Source organism: Rhopilema esculentum, chromosome 12 (assembly GCF_057945365.1).
Source record: "Rhopilema esculentum isolate cy_ngs chromosome 12, ASM5794536v1, whole genome shotgun sequence".
NCBI classification, from domain to species: domain Eukaryota; kingdom Metazoa; phylum Cnidaria; class Scyphozoa; order Rhizostomeae; family Rhizostomatidae; genus Rhopilema; species Rhopilema esculentum.
In genome coordinates this window covers 11,116,400-11,135,965 of record NC_142826.1, presented here as the reverse complement: position 1 = coordinate 11,135,965, position 19,566 = coordinate 11,116,400, and the positions used below count along the sequence as shown (strand labels likewise).

At 37.3% G+C, this 19,566-nt stretch overlaps 1 protein-coding gene across 4 annotated transcripts in view; it reads left to right on the top strand.

The window, feature by feature from the left end:
* Positions 1–19,566, top strand: part of LOC135681325 (kalirin) — a 73,334-nt gene that overhangs the window by 34,910 nt on the left and 18,858 nt on the right. For 3 of the 4 annotated variants that reach the window (XM_065195738.2, XM_065195737.2, XM_065195740.2), the window contains 26 exons: positions 1,368–1,457; positions 2,457–2,549; positions 3,226–3,267; positions 3,837–3,914; positions 4,494–4,676; positions 5,179–5,280; positions 5,562–5,649; positions 5,950–6,016; positions 9,584–9,644; positions 13,028–13,301; positions 13,741–13,834; positions 14,112–14,232; positions 14,367–14,453; positions 14,555–14,733; positions 15,099–15,165; positions 15,367–15,470; positions 15,695–15,764; positions 16,001–16,090; positions 16,343–16,435; positions 16,579–16,629; positions 16,865–16,942; positions 17,595–17,630; positions 17,741–17,884; positions 18,204–18,384; positions 18,736–18,792; positions 19,229–19,286. In XM_065195738.2, coding sequence (XP_065051810.2) covers positions 1,368–1,457; positions 2,457–2,549; positions 3,226–3,267; positions 3,837–3,914; positions 4,494–4,676; positions 5,179–5,280; positions 5,562–5,649; positions 5,950–6,016; positions 9,584–9,644; positions 13,028–13,301; positions 13,741–13,834; positions 14,112–14,232; positions 14,367–14,453; positions 14,555–14,733; positions 15,099–15,165; positions 15,367–15,470; positions 15,695–15,764; positions 16,001–16,090; positions 16,343–16,435; positions 16,579–16,629; positions 16,865–16,942; positions 17,595–17,630; positions 17,741–17,884; positions 18,204–18,384; positions 18,736–18,792; positions 19,229–19,286 — 2,588 coding nt within the window. The remainder of the gene's footprint in view (positions 1–1,367; positions 1,458–2,456; positions 2,550–3,225; positions 3,268–3,836; positions 3,915–4,493; positions 4,677–5,178; positions 5,281–5,561; positions 5,650–5,949; positions 6,017–9,583; positions 9,645–13,027; positions 13,302–13,740; positions 13,835–14,111; positions 14,233–14,366; positions 14,454–14,554; positions 14,734–15,098; positions 15,166–15,366; positions 15,471–15,694; positions 15,765–16,000; positions 16,091–16,342; positions 16,436–16,578; positions 16,630–16,864; positions 16,943–17,594; positions 17,631–17,740; positions 17,885–18,203; positions 18,385–18,735; positions 18,793–19,228; positions 19,287–19,566) is intronic. The other variant, XM_065195739.2, reaches the window with a different exon arrangement.

Sequence of the window (19,566 nt, the reverse complement as noted above, 5' to 3'; positions counted from 1 at the left end):
ATTTTTATTTTTGTATTCATGAAAAAAACTTTTTTGTTGCTTCTCTCACCGTGAGATTTGAATAATTTTTAAGTGTAGATGATGAATTTTAATCATTCTCTTATTTTTCAAATAAACACTTGTTTAAACAAATGGAAACAAAAGGCAACTATACTATCGAGAATGTTTGCCTTTTCCATTACCAACTTCCGTTGTTCGTCTTGATTTCCTGAATTAGAAATTTTCTTTTTATCGTGCCTGGTGGAGGTTATAGACAGGAAGTGGTGAAATTTTCCCACTAGAGTTTATCATATTAGGTTACTTGCTTTATCGAACTGTTGCCGTTGTTTATAGGCATTGGAGCCATGTCTCTCCCGGGTCGGTTAATGTTGTGGCCTGCTCGGAAACTGTAGTTTTTTAAGGCGTGCTTCTTTGAATCAAAACGAATTTTTATTGAAGAAGGATCCACATGAAGAGAGAATTTATATCTGCATCTAGGTATAGATTTTCTGCTTATTTTTGCACATTATCCGACGCTTATACTCTGAAGAGTATCGGACGAAAAGTCCTTTAGTGTGATTATTTCCGCTCTTCCCAGCTATTTTCAGTAATAGAGTTGGATGAAATTGAAAGTTAATCCTAGTAATACAAGTACTGTGAAATCGTTGTGAGTGTCAACATATTGCTTTCTTTGTAGGACCGAAAGTCTCTTTTTCTCAAAATTTTTCTTTCATACTTACTGCTTTCCTGTAACATAGAAGAAATGATTGCATATTGTGCTTCATTTTACATCAACCCATGAAAAATATTTTTTTTTGAATCCCAGATCTGTTAAAATATTCTTATGTTCACAAATAACGCTGTTTAAGTGTTCATTCACAACGATTTCATTTTACAAGTAGAATCCTGAGTTGAACTTTGAATCTCCATCGGTTGATATCAAGTTCCTTGTCTGTTATTACTTTCAGTTTTGTCAGTGGGTGGTTGCCAATAGCGAATACCTCCCACGCGTGCTTATTTATAAAAGTATAATCAATCAAAAAGAATAATCAAAGATCTAGAAAATTATTGGTTTTGTGGGTTTTTGAAATTTGTCTATCTTTGTTTTTGATTAGTATATGACTGGACATAGCCGAAATGATTTGAATATATACCGTAAGGTTTCCTCGTTCCAACTGCTTATCAAACAAAAGATCCCAATCATCATGAATTTGTTGGGGGTAGGGTGGTAAATATGTGTTTTACAAATCATCAAGTAATCCCAAGCATTGCAAGACTTTTAAAGGGAATTTATCAAGAAACTTAGCGAGTGCACGGTGAGAGAAATTAAAGATGGTTTGACCCAGGTGCGAGGTAATTGACCCATTTGTCATGTTTGCATTTGTCAGGCGGAGAAATTCCAAATGTATGTCGACTACTGCGCAAACAAGCCAGATTCGAATTCTCTTCTCATTGAACACGGAGATAACTTTTTTGAGGTGAGCACACTTGGTTTCCTTTGCTTTAACCTTCTATGCTTTGCTTTAACCTTCTATGCTTTGCTTTAAAGAAATGCTATTTTCTTTGATGTTATTTCGTAAACAACTTTTCTGCATTTGGCTCGTCATAGCTTATTTGGACGTGGATGGTATCACATGTTTATCAAAATGTCGCATCTCCAGAACATTTGCAGTATAGTACATAGACTAGAGCTTTTTGCTCATTGCAGCGATACATCGAGCTATATGTTAAATCTTCTTTGTTAAAAGTGAGCGATTTAAGTAGAACTATTTAACAGTCCTTCCCGCCAAATCAAGATTTTGAAATGACTGCACATACTATTTCTAATATTTTTTCTTTTTCTAATTGTTTACCTTTTTACACCCTTCTTTTAATTTCAAAATTGTATGAAAATTTATCACTTAACAGCGGGTCAAGCCTATAACGTTGACGAGATGAGTTTTGACAAACACATAGTTCGTTTTAGCACACAAAATTCAGAACTCAATTTGACCTAAAGCTTGAAGAAGGAACAAAACTATTTTAAAAAACCGTTTTGAAAAGTTCAGTGATATATTTGTAATATAGGAAAGTTTTGAATTGCAATCGCAATTTATTTTGAGACTTTCAATTCACTCACTTCTGTTTTAAAAGAAATACCACCATATTATTAGGCGGCTAGAGCCTCCAGTCGTCAGCCGCCAGCCTCCGTTGGCCGTTATTATTTACTGATCTTCACTGCTAATGTGCTAAAAATTAAATCTTTGTTTGTGCATTGTCGATACGTCTGCAGATTATAAGGCATTTTATTTGACAAGAATTGACAAAATTCTTACTAAAACCCTTGTTATGTTGGGTATGGTACGGTTTGTACGTTAGGGCATTTGCAAGGCTCCCCACGTCACTGACCGGATGGCTAACCTTGGATATTCCGTAATCTGACTGGGCAATGTTTTGGAGAGTCCACGTGTCTTAACTTTTTACTTTGATTCTGACAGGATTTGCAAGTAAAACGTGGCCTGGCGCTATCTATAGCTGCGTATCTTATCAAACCAGTACAGAGAATCACAAAATACCAGTTATTGCTTAAGGTCAGTATTATTTGATTTTCCAATTCGATTTCCATTACCTGATCTCTGCAAATGATGCAGTAGGTGTGTAAGTTTTTCACACTGTTGCCGAAGTACTTTTGTCAAATGCCTGTAAATCTAAATCTTTTGCACTCTTGTTACATTTTTGTTTATTGACTTGTTGTCTGATGGTTTGTTTTGGATTTTACAAAAAGAAATGAAGGTCTGTGAATAGTTTTCAGAAATTCAGTCATACACAACTCACTCGAGCTCTTTCGAATTCAACTTTGTTGGACTCGTGCACCCTATTCTGGCACTACCAAACCTTCTCCCTGCATTGATAAAACATTTGTACCTTGTTCTTGCTTTAAAAAAACGCAAGCTTTTTACCAGACCATGGGAAAGAGAAGGAGCCGTTTCGAGTTCTTTGAAAATATGTAGTGAGTAAAAGTTTTCCTGCTTTGCAAATTTCGTCAAGAACGAAAGAGAAACAGTAAGCGTGCTGTGATAATCCAAGCTGTGAGCATTTGCTCGCTGTTTCCAAACGTGCCAGTTTCACAAAGGATCAAACACGAGAAAGGACAATTGTTTAACTGAAAAATTGGAATATAAACAATGGAAATGGGCGTAATTTGGTAAATTCTACGTAATTTGATAATTCAAGTTTTTATTTAAAATTTTCAATTCATTTTGGCAGGAGTTGATCTCATGTTGTGATGACCCACATTCAACACTTCAGGTTTGCTGTTACTCTAAATATAATCTAAATATAAATCAACTTCCTTGATTGTTTTAATTCTACTTTCCATATTTAGGCATTTCTTTTTTCTTTTTACGTATCAAATACGAGTAATCCATACTCATAGGTGCCTAGTAAACGGCCTCCGATTATTGAACTTTTCACAAGGTTTAGTTTTCCAACCCCCTCTCCCCGCTTTTTCATGAAACCCCCGTTTATTAATTTGTTGGGCATTGACCTTGAGAGTTGACCGAACAAATATTTTTGTTGGTAATCTTCAAGTATTTCGCAAAAGAATATTTTCTAAAAGTTCGAATAAAGTTAAAGAGTTGTTTTTGTTGTGAAATGTTTAACTGTTTTGTTTATTGTTTATCGATTTTTTTTCTTGTCTTATTTTTACCGTGTAATTTTGTTATTATTCGACCCCCCCCCCCTCCCTTGTTACGTCTTTCTTGGAATTTCTGCCCCCTGCTTGTTTTGACCCCTCCCTATTTTTAGGCAAATTTTATACCAGGGTAATAGGCAGTTTAAAGAAGTTTCCTAAAATTGTTAATTTTTTTAATTTGCAGGCGGGACTTGATGTGATGTTGAGTGTTCCACGACAGGCAAATGACACCATGTATTTGTGCATGATTGAAGGATTTAATGTAAGAAAATTTTTTGCATCTAATTGTTTCCTCGAATTGGCCGTCGGGGGAGGGGAGGGGGCTATTATTTTGGGAACTTCTTGCTATTTTTGAGCTATGTAGTTTGATTCACCGGAAATTATACGAAACAGACCCTAACCCTATCCTGCCCTTGAATGGTTCTTTTAAAGGCCAGTTTACACGATCATATTCCGGTACAATTTCCATCACATTTTTTATGTGATCACAGAATGTGATCGTGTAAACTGGGTACTGGCGCGGGTACTGGAACCAAGTCACTTAAATAGCATCGACCATAGCTACGCCATAACTATGGCGAAAATAAGCTGGAATCCTGTACAGATGAGACGTTTGACACAGTCTGACACGTCGAAAACGGCAGGAGTCAAATCGGTGTTTAGTTTAGTGAGTCGTGTTTAATAGCCATTTCTACTGGGTGGAGAGGGATGCAAAATTTTAACAATGTAGGTCGTTTGCCATTTGTGGGAAAATTAGGTAGGCAAAAATTCGATCCTTTCCTAAATCTGTTATGACTGTTTGTGAAATTTGAAGGTAGTTACATAACATATTTGTTTATAGGAAGGAAGTTTAGAAACACTTGGAAAGATACTTCTTCAAGATTCATTTGTTGTCAGTGATACAAAGAATCGACGAAAAGGCAAAGAACGACACGTGTTTTTGTTTGAGCAAGCGCTGCTCTTCAGCAAGGAGCAGAAAGATAGCTACGGGAAAGTTAGATATTTTTATAAAAGCAAGTTAAAGGTGAGCGAGTTGTTCATAAGGCGATAACGATAGTATTTGGAAAATTATGCTACTTGGAAATTTAAGTAATATAAGTAAATTTAAGACCGTCGTATCTGGACGATTTTTATTGCTCTTTTTAAAATGCAGTTTAGAATAGTTTTAACGTACAACTTTCAATTTAAGGACTATCATACGTCCATGGTAACTAGCTCACGTTTTATTGCACGTCTATAGACAATACTCACATACCTTACATATTACTTAGGATTTTGTCCAAAAAGAAATGGTCTTCACCCTCGAAGAATATTTTAAACCCTTATCCGGTTTATTGAAGTTTTCGTTTGAGATCGTGCACTCTAAATCTTCAGATGACCACCGGTTGACCCTTTGTCCACGACAGTGCATAGTTACCCGAGCTAGGAAGTCTCGCTTGCAGTCTGTGGTTTTGGAATGAGTACAAGAAATAGATCTTGTTTTTAGAAACTTCGTACATTGTTTAAGACTAGGAACTTTTTCACAGACAAGTGAGCTTGGAATCACAGAGCATTTGGCTGAAGACCCATGCAAATTTGCAGTGTGGACTGGAGAACCGCCTTTTACGGAGGACAAGAGAACTATTAAGGTACTTTTACTTTTTTTTGTTTTGCTGCCATCTTTTATTCCCATAGCCGCTTAAAAAGTTGATTGCTCTCTGTAAAATTGGTTGCTCTAATGTAATTACAAGTGCTTTCTGTGATCGCCGTTAAATATGTTTGATAGGTTTTTAGATAACAATATGATTGCATACAAACAGCTCCTGGTAAAAGAAACAATGGAATTGGTTTATTTCAGCATTTTATAGAGTTGCTAGGAAACTCTACGATTTCGCAAACCTTGATTTACTTGAAGAATTATATGTTTCAGGCTGAGTCTGTCATCATTAAGCAAACCTGGGTAAAAGAACTCCGAGAGCTGATACAGCAGTTTCGTTTTGGAATTTTACCACCAAGAAGTAAGATATTTCGAACTGTAATTTCTGTTGTTGACACGAAATTGATCTCTTGGCGTTTCTATTGTCTCTTCCGTCAACTGCTAGGCCCAACCTTTTTTACATTGTCTTCAAATTTCAAGTAGCCTATCAATATCTCTTAAACTTTATTTCTTACAATTCCCGATTCTCCGGTTTTTATGCAGCCTTATATCTTACCAATTATTTTGCTTCTTTTCACTTAGCTTGCAGTACAAAACACGATTTGTGATTTCATTGCCCTTCTCAAGCCACTGGACTTTAACTGTATTTGTTTATTTTCAGCTTCTTTTTATCCTACATCGCCCCGTAAAAAGAAGAAAAACAGCTCTTCATCAACTGATACCACCAGGTATGTAGTCATTTTTTGAAGAAGTGTAAACACAAAAGTACTGAATAATTTTAAGAGAACTTTATTTGCTCTATTTCCTTAACAACGAGCAGTTTCTTAATGAACACAGAAGCTCCAAGTGAGTGCCGGCTACTCCAGACATTAAGATGCAGAAATATAGAATATATTTCTAAATGAATAAAGATCTCTAAATAAAGATCTGGTGAATTGTCGAATAACAAGCCAACCTGGTCAAGGTTTAAGAGTTATAATAGAATAGAGAATCAGAGTAGAAAAGAAACTGTTCGATTGAGCATTGAAATAGTATCCACCTCGTCACAGTTTCGACAGGAATCCATATGTGTCATCACTAGGATGAGACAGGACATAGAGGATACTATAGTGACTTGAAGAGCGGTTCAACTTTGCTTACGAAGAAAGGCTGTCAGCAGTGTTTCTCAATCTAATCTACTGTCATTCCTTTAAAATATTGCCTCGGACCAGCTCGGTCATGCTTGGTTCTGTACGGTTTTGCACGGGCTTGCACGGACCTTTAATACTTGGGGGAAAATATTATATTGTCTCACTGGGAAAGAAGTTAAAAAGGTTACAAAAAAATGCCAGGACAAAGAAACGAAAAGAAACTGGTAAACGCTCATCCTTGCAGTTTGGAAATGTGGAACGATGTTTGATTGATAGCAATTGATAGGCGCTCCGGGTTTTTTCTGCTTTAAACTTTGTTATTGCTGGCTCAAGTTATCATCATCATCATGATCATAATTATCATCGTCGTCATCGTCATGAAAATTCCCTTTAAGATGATCAAACAAACCTGTGAAGGTAGAATGGAAAACCATGGATTGGTGGCGAGCTCTCTTACATCAAAATTCAAATCAAAATGATTATTGCGAGTGTTACTTTGAGTTCTGCAGACGCAATAAAAATAACCATTTTTACCTCCGCGGTTTATGTCCTTTTTCACTTTCTTATTTTTCACCGTCCCGTTCAATCAAGTATCCGGTTATATTTGCACTCAGAGACGTCCTGAATCAAATGGTAGAAACTATTTCCGTATTTCATACCATCCATTTCGAAAGCACTGTTATTAATAATTTGGAAATCAGAATCAGACGAACCAGAAGAAACTACGAAAAAACGCGATGGAGAAAATCTTATTCATGAAGCTATTGTGGTGAAAAGAACTGAGTACACAGCTAGGACGACACTTGTTCCTAAATTGTGAAGCAGGGACCTAAATGATCTTATTGATCCCCTCATGATGGCATTTAAAAAGAAATTTCCTAGCAGGGCGTTGCCAACATCAGAGAGGACAAAGACGAAGATTGATGAATGTGCCCCTTACTGCGGACTGCTCCCTAGTCGTTCCGGCATCCTTGAAAACTGTAGAGCCTTGAAAACATGGTGGCCAGGCAGTCAACGACCGTGAAGGAATCCAGTGAAAGCAATTGAAGCTGAAGTACCACAGCCAAACCCCGCCCAGTTTTCGTTGGTTTTGTGGAAAGGTTTTCATCGCTTAGAAGTATTGTCCAGCGGAAAGGTGGCCTTTTCTATGGGCTCTGGAAAGTGGCTTTTCTTTACATTTTCTACCGTCGACGCTGCAGCAAATGGGGAGAATGAGCTTTCGATTTGTTGAGGACTCAAAGATTCAGACTTCCCTTGAATAAGTTTAACATTGTCGGATTTAGAACGGTACTTTAACAGTTTCAAATAGGATTTAGCTGTAAGAGGCCCCTGAACCAATTACATTACAGCGACAAGAAAGGGAGGCTAGTCTTATCCTTTGTTCATAGACTCAAAAGAATTTCGGATGGAAGTCGCCAAAGGTTATTATCGGGACAGCCTTCCACAAAAAATAGAAATTTACTACAAGTAGTTGTGAACGGGAGCGAAGTCTCGAGCTTTGTATTCGTTTTTGACTGTGTGGAGGATGAAAATAGTTGAATTTCTTCGAAACTAAATACGATACTAACACAACAGCTGTCCAGTCAATAAAGATGAAGAGGTTCGGACGCTCGAGATCATGTCCACAGCAGATTGTTTTACTCGCAATAGAAGAGAACGCTAACTGTGGAAACAAAGGAGGGTAAGTAGGAAACGACCCGCAACTGTCAGTTGATTTCTCTGATCTGTGAAGATCGTTAAGGGTCCTAGTAACCCCTGTCACGCAGTAATGCAGCCTTACGGTTAATAGCAACCCTTTTTGCTCAAGTGTGCAGGCTTTAGTTTTATCCAAGAATTAATGGAACCAAATGGTTCTGTCCTATTAACTTGAGTGTCGAGGTGATACAGTGGAGCAGCCAGGTTAAATTTGGTGGTACAATGGGCCATGATGCCTCTTGAACCCCTCCTCTACATTCCTCTAGGTGGAGGTCATCTCCCGAAAGCATGTTTCGCAGATGTTGCCTTTTGACTGTTAAAGTTTGTCTTCCAGTAGCAAAATAGAATCATCTTTGCAACCAGTATAATTGTTTTTGTGAAATTTCGCTATTGTTTCTTTTGTGAAATTCTTCAAAAGGGCTTCTTTGTTCTTTTCACAAACCTGCACCACTGACCTGTAAGTGATGTTCCCATTAAATGTCTGGGTTAATGCTACCTTTATTAGGCAGATGACACAATTTGCTTTAAATGGAAAGTTACCGGGAAGTGAATTACCATTCCTACATTGTTTACTACTCTCCTCAAGCCACAAAGCAGTGTTGTGAAAAGGCGGCATTTATTAAGGGAAACATTCGATAGGCGAAGCGCCATATGTTTATGTTATTCTTTTTATTAGTTTTAATAAGCTTTAGTGTAGCGAAACATTGTACCAACCTAAAATAAAGAAAACAAATAGAAACAGGGCACTTTCGTACGAGCTTTGATGACATTTTTAAATTACTGCTAGAAATCAACATTCGTGGAGAGAAATTTATGAAAAGATTGGACAAATCAACGCAGGGATTTGTTTTAGCGTTGCCATTTGTATTTCAACTTCTGCGTAGCTCTAATAGCTTAGCTAGAGGTCGCTTTTGCGGCGGCTTGTAGAATGTTAAGACCTAAACTTTATTTAAATCATCTACTTATCGTCAGCTGATGATGCAGACATTGTGGTTAATCATTGACTTATCACTGATCTTTGATTGATCGCCAAATACTAATTTGCTAACTGCCAAGTGTTGAGGATGTTTCACTGTTCGTTGTACAAACGTTTTTCACAGTAGGTGACCAACTGTTTCAGCTTAGCAGTATGCAGTTTTTGCGTTCATTTCTGAGTAACTGGGTTTGACTGCAAACTTAGACAACAGCAGGAAATACGTTTTTGCTGTAAAACACGTTTTGTTAGAAGAAAACATTTGCCGAATTGTTTTAGAGCCAGTTCTAGCATTTGCTCGACTCTAGGTGAATAAATTTGATGACTAATTGTGATGGCATATTTTGGATGCTACTCACATATTGGATATTGGTGTTTTAATGATCTTCAAAATTTGCTTTATGATCTTCAAACAAAGCGAAACTATAGACGAAAGGAAATTTTTCGCGTAGAGGTTTTTCTGCTGTTCGTTATTTTGTGTGATTTTTGCCTTGTAGCCTTGTGATGAGCGATGTGAGACATTCGGCTGATTTCGACTCTTCCACCATCAGCAGCAAGGTATGTTCGCTTCAGTCTCTCAACGTGCACGATGCTTATGACTGCATATATGGCAGTGTCGTTACTCTTGCATTGTGTATTGAATCGTCAACTGTTTTCTGCCAAGTTTTTTTTTTCAACCCAAAATAACGTTGTATATTTTTTGGATTGAATGGCGTTGTTCTAGACAAGGGTCATTCTTTTTCTCTGCATGCTCAAAATCGTGCTGTTCCTGTAAAAGGAAATGCCCTGTGTACTTCAGCGTAGGAAATCACCTCGGAAATCACGGGAAAACTCAATGTTGTATTGACTAATGATGCGATATCCAGTTAGTATTTGAAATTGTGAATAGCGTGAGTTACTCTGTGTTAGATTTAATGCTTTTATAATTGCACCGTCCAAGACATCTCAAATATGACAATCATCGAGAGCACTGTGTTGAGCAAAAATAAGTCTTAAGATTTTGTTATTTATGGTAGATTGTAGATCCTGTTAATATCCAGTCAGTACTGTAAAATTGTCACTTGAGTTTAGTTGCGAAAAGAAAGAAAGAAACTTTGCAAAAACAGACAAAATCTCAAGAATTTAACCCAAACCCAATCAACATCAAGAGAAACAGCCATTTCCTATACTCCGCTTTATGTGAAAGCAAATTTTTTATCTAGAAACAGCCATTTGCCTTGAAGAAACCCCAGTTTAACTGTGCATCTTTTCTGGCCAATGATGTACATGTATGACTTATTTATTACAATCATTTTTGCAACATAATGTTGCATTGCTTTAGCCGAGAATCAGTGCATGGCCATCCGTCTCTTTATGCAACACTTACGATTGCCAATGCAAGAAATATCTTTTTGGGCCGTCGCTACGGGGATGTGGGGGTGTGACACCCCCCTTGGAAAAATTTCGAGTTTTTGCCATCTAGGGGTGCTTCTTCGGCAAATTTTCAGACAATTCACCAACTTTGTCCGCAAATAGCTAGCGACGCTCCCCCCCCCCCCCTTGAGAACAATAGCTAGCGACGGCCCTGATCTTGCAGCATTGAACATTTCAAAGGGTAGCCAGAAGGGGGCCTGGCGGCCGCAATAATTTGAAAACTTTTCATTTGAAAAAAATGTAAACAAGGCTTAGAGGTAAGGACCCCAATTTCATAACTATTGATTTGCTAGTGTTAAGGCAAGCCTCTTCGATCCGTTCTAAATACCAAATACCAGATGAAGTTGCCGGTTACGTAAATCCTCGAATTAGCCCCCTGGGGGGGGCTTATTTATTTCTGATATTTTTTATGGGGAGTGATTCGTGGGGGGCTTATACGAGAGAGAGGGCTTATTCCCAGATTTTGGTGATAAAACTGCTAGAAAAACAAAATTTTCTGGAACTCGCTGTACATAATGAAGAAGACATTATTAAAAGACTTCATATATTTTAGTAGGAATTTCTTTATGAACATTTAATAATTATTACCAAAAATATGAATTTGTGTGGTAATTCAATAAACGTCAAAAGCAACCTCAGATGGTAAAAATAAACGATTCGAGGATTGACGGTAGCAGTGGGGCTTATTCGAGTGAGTGTCTTTTTCGTTACTGGTGCGTTACTGGCCTTATCATTGCCAAAACCAAACAAGCAGCAATGAATTGTGTTGTGTGTTTTTGTTTGATAACAAAGTGACGTACACAGGAAGTGTAGTTTAACGTTTCGCCCAACAGACTCTTGTTGTCTTTTGTTTTTTATTTTTAAAGAGATATGCGCGGAATCTCTTCTTTTTGAAAATGAAGGCATTGTCCTCTTAATTATTTGAATAAGTTTATCCGTTAATACCATGACGTCGAGGCAAAAAGATTAGCAACCGTTGACTGATTATAAAATTGCGGATAAACAAGGCATTTGTACAGGAGAAGATAGGATTTGAGCACAGCAAAAAGGGTCGCTCGCTCAAGCAGGATTCATGTCCAAGATTGATGAAAATACTGTTATGAAATACAATGCCAATTCTCAAATGTGCCTGGATAGGAGTCGACTCGGGGACCTCCACTTTGAGTACCTATGATTTAGCGGTAAGGAACTTTCTCAATATTAAGCAACTTGTAATCGCACTGCAGGACAAAGTCATGGGCCTACGCCTACATTTTGTCGAACAGATTTAAAATGAACGTGATGACTTGAACTATATGTCGTCCATTTTGAGTCATCACGCTAATTTTAATGCTGAATGGTCCCTCTAAAGTATGATTTACTTTGAAATAGGTGTAACGCCATGAATTGCGCCTCCCAGCTGGATCAACGGAGTAGATACGGATCGTTATTTTCGATACCTAGAATCACATGCTCTCTTAATCTATCTAAATAAATAGTAGACCTTGAGTTCTTTAAGACTGCGGTACATAAATATGTTTTGAAATCGTGATACTTAATGGAACAGTGACAAAGAAACATTTACACGCACAAATTGAAGTTAGACCCAGTTTGCACGATGCCATGCTTTATTGAATACCGTACGATATCATAACATGTTCGCCGTTTACACATTTGTTCAATAATTAAGATTTCGACATCATTTTGGTAATTGCACCGAACTCCTGGTCAGGATACAATCTTCGTATTGTGTTTTGGTTGTAGATTTTTGACGATATACAAGGTTGGAAAGCTTTTAAAGAATTTAACCGCGAAAATTATCCAGGGTAAAAGTGTTTACCCTCGAATGCTAATCACGGTCAAGTCTCTTGTAAAAGTTTTACCTTAATGCCATCAAATCATTTATTACGTGTGCACTGTTATCAATATGAAAGATACTTGTCCACACCACAATCATTTAGATTGGACCAAAATGCTGGTCAACAGTAAGAACCTGGATTCAAATTTTTAGTACCGAAGAGTTTGCAGTATTTTTTCATAACGAGGCCCTAAATGGATTCAGTCTTTTCACAAGCAGACTTTCCCAAAGTCCCAAAGTCTATTTTGGTTAATTCCAAATTATCTCCTTCGCAGTTTAGATTGACACTCGCAGTAGTGCAAATGCCTTACGGGTTTAACAAAAATAGGCCTTGGGAAAGTCTAATTAAAGTGCGTCTTTTTCAATTGTATACGGTATTGTGTAAATGGGGTCTTGAAATTGTGACCGCATGTAGGCTGGTTATATGTTAAAATAGATTTAGGGATCCATACGTTGGGGTTTATTATAGAGCTTTTCAAATATCTAAACTGATGTTGCCAGTAAATTGAAACTTTGCTGGAGTTTGCGTTTTTCGGTTTTCAAATTTGATTATTTTTGGTCAAAGTTTGTTATTTTCGAATTAACTTCGAGCTATTTTTAGACGAGTATCTTATGGAAATTATGTAGGAAGCAGTTGCTACAGATCCCGTGAGTTCTTGTATGTATTAACTGCCTCCTTTCTGTTCAACAGAGTGGAGGCACGGAGGTTCTTTTCGACCTTTATGTTCTAACAGCAGATTATAAGCCACATGGGCCCAGTGAACTGGCGTTAGATCAAGGCCAGGTTGTGGAAGTTCTCGCAAAACCTGCAGGGAGTAAGGTCTGGAGGGTCAGGCGGAAAGGCGATGTCCTGCAGGAGGGCCTGGTGCCGTATAGCATGCTGAAGAAGTACGAAGATGGGACTGTGAACGGCAAGCCAGTAAAGCGCAGCTCGGTGGAAACGCTGAACAGTCACAGCAGTGAAGGTGCGTTAGGCTTGGTTTTGACATTTCTTCGTTTTCAAATGCCGATTTAGCGTTTCTAGGAGCATCAAATTGTTTGTCTCTGCAATTTCTGAAATATACTGTCCGTGGCCTGATGTTATTAAGGAGTGTTTGAATGTACTAGTCCTCCACCCACCCATTAGCACCAGGGTCTGCAGGAGCAGATTATCTCTGATTACCGCTTCTAGAGTCCCGGATAGGGTATTGTTTAGTCGAGTTGCTTTATTAAGTTGTATTTTTAGAAATTATTAAGTTTTTTTCACATAATAATTCCATCCTAATAGCAATTCATATGAAATTGGAATCATACTATACCCTCGTAGAACCTATTCCAATCTCACGATTTTAATTCAGCGAAAAAGCCTGTTGGTGCATCGTTGGAGAGAGCTTCGTGACACGTTAAAAGCCCCTTCTTTTTTAGAGTCAATGAACCAGTCATCCGACAGCACATCTTCAGGACGCGTATCGCCTTCGTCACGACGGAGAAGTAAATCCGTTAATTTGGGCACTTTGAAGTATGTCCTTTTCCATTTATTCATTAAGATAATGTGTAATTATAAAGGCACCATTTTAGCAATAAAATTCATCTCGTGCTTGTCATAGGATAACTTGGTGCTTATTCAAATTGTGGTATTTGTCCAAGCAAAATTGCGGCAATGCACTAATAATACCTACTCTTCATTCTACTGCATTTGACAAACAATTTCTTTCAAATTAATAACAATAAATTTTTAACAAAATGATAACCGTAATTGTTCAAAGAAGTATAATCTGGACCATTTCGTTCATCAGAATGCGAACATGGTCAAAGAGTGCTGGAAGGCGGCTAATGTCCGCAGCAAGCAAGTCACCCCTACCGCCTCTTCCAAGCAGAACGACAACAACATCAGGAGGCGGCTCCAAAAAGTTGCAGGTTGGCCACGCATCACCTTTTCCTTTCCGGTTTCATTTAGCAAAATGATACGAAGTGACACATTTTTGCTTGCGTGTATGTTTCTTTGTCCTTAAATCGTTTGCATCTCATTTTATCTTTGTTTTGGATTTTAGCAATTGCTTGGAGCTCCTCGCAACGATATCGACCTTTTGCTTCGGCCAACTGGAGACACAATTCACCGATCCGCTACTCTTGACCGGGTACGTCCACTTCAGTTTAATTTTATACTTCCATCTTTGAAATTCAAATTTTTTAAATTTTAATACGAGAAAAAAAAATTATAAACCATCTTGTTTTGCAGGTCCCTAGAGAGAAAAGAAACCAGTCACTGAAGAAGCGAATTAGCCTCGATGTCGAGGACGCTGGTTTCCAAGAAGACGATTATTTATCAGAAGGAGACTCTGACAGCGACAGTAACGAATCGGTAATACCAGCACTAAACGGAACTGACGCCCAGAAATCCGCTTTAAAGAAGAGAGAGTGAGTTGTTTTACCAAAAGAATATTACACAAAATTGACCTCAGCACATTTGTTCTTTATGTTGCCTTCGCTCTAAGATTACAGTTTTAACCCGTTAAGTCGGACCTTCAAAGGCATAAGTGAATGGACCCATCCTTGGCACTTCTTTTGACTTTGATAAGGTAGGGAAATACGATAGGAATTGAAAATCAGCGCTACTCAATGAAGTCAAGAGTTACCAGTGATGCGACACAACGAGGTTCAGCTATAGTTGCATACGAGTGGTTTGTTTGATGAGGTTTCTTAGTGGTCTTGATAATGACATTTTGCCATTAATAAATTTTACCTCTGCTCAAATCTTCATATATCAGCATTTTCTATTTCAGTTTTGTTCTGAAAGAGCTTATCCAGACTGAGCAGGATTACATTCATGATTTAGAGGCTGTAGTCAAGGTAACGAAATAAATATGAAACTTATGAATGGTTAACCATGGTTATTTGCTCTGCCTTTTTCGTACTTCGTATAATTGTCGACAGTAGCGTGCTTACCTGAAACCCATATCAAAACAGTCTGCCTATGGTTCTTCTTTTCCGTACAAGTTTGCTTCGAATGGGAACAATGTTTAATCAGGAAATATGTTGTCTCATTCACAGGAATACATGCCCAGCTTTGCTAGTGCAACCACACCCAAAGAACTCAGGAACAAGGAAAGATTACTTTTTGGAAACATTCAAGAAATTTATGACTTCCACAAGAGGTATTAATGCATTTTGCTGTTATTGATAAACGAAGTTAGGAAACTTAAAGAAAATTTTAAAATGAAGTTAGGAAACTTAAATCTTATGTAAAGACCGTACCGTGTTTTAGAAAGATTTAATGCATTTCATTTGTTACAAAGTCTATAATACTTGTAACCTTTTTGCCCTAAATGGAAATGCGAACGAAAACCGATCTTCTTTTAAAGCAACACTTTCTTCGCAGTTATTTCCTTCCGGAATTGGAGAAAGTTGGGGATACAGCAGAGAACATTGGTGTGATTGTGTGCAAGGCAGTAAGTGCCATTTTGTATTTGCATTGCTTCCCTGCTCCACGGTTAACGATGTAATTCGCAACGTATTTTCTGTGTGTTGCCACTTTTGAACCAGCTGGAATCCCAAGAAATTATACACGAAGAACTTTTTATTTGTCAGTTTATTAGTCATAATTTTTCTTGAATTTTTTTCGAACCTACCCGTCCAATTATTCTCTTTCACGTCGTTGCTTACTTCCTGCGCGATTCATCCCCAGGAAAAGAAATGGGCAATGTACTTAACATATTGCCAGCACAAGCCAAAGTCAATGCGGCTGCTGCACGATCACCTTGACTCTTACTTTGAGGTATGTCTATGGCTTCATTTCATCATTTCAAATTATAAACTATCTTAGTTTTTCATCATATGCTTGATGTTTGGCTATTGTCAAGTACTCATACTCGGCGCAATAGGTGCAGAAGAAAAGCCTTCAGGATAAAAGATTGGTTTTATGAGATTACCCTTTCGTTTATCACTTACTGCATTGCTTTTTAAAATTTATTCAGTATTTTGAATATATTTGTCAAATTAAAAGTTTGCTTGTAATGTTTTTTCACAGGAGCTGAAAACCAAATTCGGCCATCGTTTAAGTCTGAATGATTACCTCATCAAACCAGTGCAAAGAATTACTAAGTATCAAATACTTATTAAGGTGAGTCTTTTGCTATTCTATGCTTGTACATGTATGACACAAATATGAAATTTGAATATTGCACAATGAAAGTAAGCTAATTAAAGTTTCCTGTTTTGCTTGAATTAATTCCTGGAAAATGAAGAAACTTGTTGTCATTTTAGGACTGTTTAAAGTATACTGTTCGAGCAGGCATTGATCCGAAAGAGCTCAAGGTAAACAATTTCCCTTTTTGTGTGCAATACATTCGCTTTGATTTTTCGTTCTGTCGTTCTCTTTTCAAAGACCAAACATAGCTGAAAACAAGAATAAATCGAATTGATCACTGCCCTAATATTTTGGAAAAACTATCAAAACTGTTCAATTTCTAGGCATATGAATGCAAAGTTTTCTTTGATGTTATTTTCACATTCGAATATTTGCTCATGTGTGCAATATGTTTTCATCCAGAGAGCCCTTGACATCATGCAGAATGTTCCTAAGCAAGCCAACGACACCATGCATGTTGGAATGCTGGAAGGCTTCTCGGTGAGTATACCGTTTGATAATTTATTGATTTCGGGGATAATTACGGGTGCAGTCTTTGTAATTGACATATCACAAATCGCCAAACATAGCTGAAAAATAATAAATAGCCAAAAGCTGAGAAGATTACGTGCCGATAGTTTTATGGAAAGGCTACTAATATTAATGCGGGCAAATAACAAGTATATGCCTGCGCAATATTTCACTTTATAGGCTGATCTTTTCGAGGCCCTTATTGATGTTTTTTAAAATGAGTGAAATGACAATCCCTGTTACATTCCTTTCTAAACTTTTCGACTTTTCATACAAGTGAAATTTGAACTGCTGAAAGAGGCAGCTGCCAGCCCATAACACCTCACAACGTCACCCCTACCAAATGTGAGCTCTTTGTCGATTCTTAACGAAGGGTATGATCGCGAGGCTGCGTTATTTTGGTTTTTAATTATATCTACAAGCTGGAAACTTCTTACACCCATTTTAAAACAAAACGTTTCATCTCTTTTGTTCTAGGAATCTAACACAAGCTTACTATCTGTCTAAGAGTTACTGTCTTAAAGTACTTAATTCTCTTATAACTATCTTGCTATTCCGTGTTTTTGCACCTTTTTAGTTTTTTAGCATAGCAACTAACACAACATTCCTTTTGCTCACTCAGGGTGATTTGAATGCTCAAGGCAAGCTTATCATTCAGGTATTTAACTTATTTATGAACCTTCAGAATTATCATTTTGCCAGTTTCATTCGTCGTAAGTTGTAAGCATTACTGAGTTTTTGGATAACAATTCTGCATTTTTCTTTCAGGAAAGCATGTTTGTGTGTAATGCAAAATCCCGAACCAAGCCGCAGGAACGTCGCCTTTTTCTCTTTGAGCAGTTTCTTGTGTTCTCAGAACCGTTCGAGAGGCGCAGTGACTTTACCGTTTTTATTTATAGACACGGGATCAAGGTACGCATTTTAAACAGTTGATTTTCCAATTCCTTTCTTAGTTTGTTGTCTCTGTTTCCAAGATTTTTTATCAAATATGTTATCGCCTCGTCTTGGATTTTCCGATTACCGACAGGAAGCACAACTCTTTCTATTAGCTGTGGCCTAAATGGTCACCTTCAGTCTGTAATTTCTGTTAGGCTTTTAAGATTCCTTCGGTCTGTAATTGTTAAGTACAATGACGGTAATTGATGTTAACAATTAGGTAAATGAACAACAGAATGATATTCGCGTCCATTTTAGTTTCGAGGATGACCTAATTGATCGCTAAATCTCGTAGCTTAATACTTTGGGCCTTACCGAGAACATCGATGAAGACCCAAACAAATTTGCAATTTGGACCAAAAACCCAGCTGGAGGCTCAGAGCTCTACTTCCTGACTGCAAAATCGCCGAACATTAAAAAGGCCTGGGTCGAGGCAATTAGGAGCATCTTGGAGACTCAGCTTGATCTCGTGAAAGGTTGGTTCTGCATTGTTTTAACATATGTACATCTGTATATAATGTGTGGAATATAATGTTGACGATTCTTTGTGAGTTGTCATGCAGCCCGTTATAATGCTCAGCCCCTTACATGTACGTACTTCAAATGCACATTAAAAACTGTACTTAAAATGATTCAAAGAATTGACAATCGAGAGTTATAAGATGCAACGTGAATGGAGTGAATCTAAATGAAATACAGTTTTTTAAATGGAATATTTAGTAACAAAAAGATAACCTAAATTAAATAAACTGTTCACTAAAAATTCCTTTATAAACAGAAGGGTGTTGGTAAACTTAAAGCGAAGAAACAGCTTTGTCCTATTTTAGAATCGAATATGGAACCGCCAATGACGCTAATAAAGCACGAGCATACATTTAACGGAGGTATATCACATTCCTATTCATATATCGTTTAAATCTTAAACTTGCAGTAATCACAAACGTATAGATGCCTAGTCACAGAGGCTTTCATTCACCGTTATATGTTTATTGTCTTAATTTTTAAAACTAAAACCTCTAGATTTCAAACTCCTACAATCTCTTGAACCTATGTCATAAGACTTGGTGTTACGCTTTTACAATCATTTGCTGTTTGCATAACAAATTACCACGATCGACGTAAATCGCTATATAGTTAAAGTGTTCTTACATAACGATTCCTTACTATAAAGTATGCAAGTCTACAATTAAACAAATGACCTTCTGCCTTACCATTAAATATTGCAAGGCTGCGTGGTTTTTATAAACGCTGTGAATGGCAAAGTGGTGTTTAAAAACCACTTAATCGTACTCATATCATCAATATGATCTTTTTACGCAGCGTTGCAACAACCCATAGCCTACCAACAAAAGACTGAATCTTTGGAAAGAATAAATCGGTAAGAGTAATCAAGCTTCAGTCTGTCATTTTTTATAAGATTTGAAAAATTTGCTTTTTGCCCTCTGTAACAACATTCACTGTAAGCAGATATCTTTATTTTGTCTGTTATGGGATAAAGAAGGAAATGTTTGTGTTGTTACAAACAGATCTAGTCAACCTAGCAGTTTCATCAAGTTTCCAAGTATCTTTTGTATCTTCCTGACCCTTCTTTTCCGTTTTTCTATGATACATGATATTAAATTTACCAGTTATTAGATTCCAGAAACTAAATGCTACTC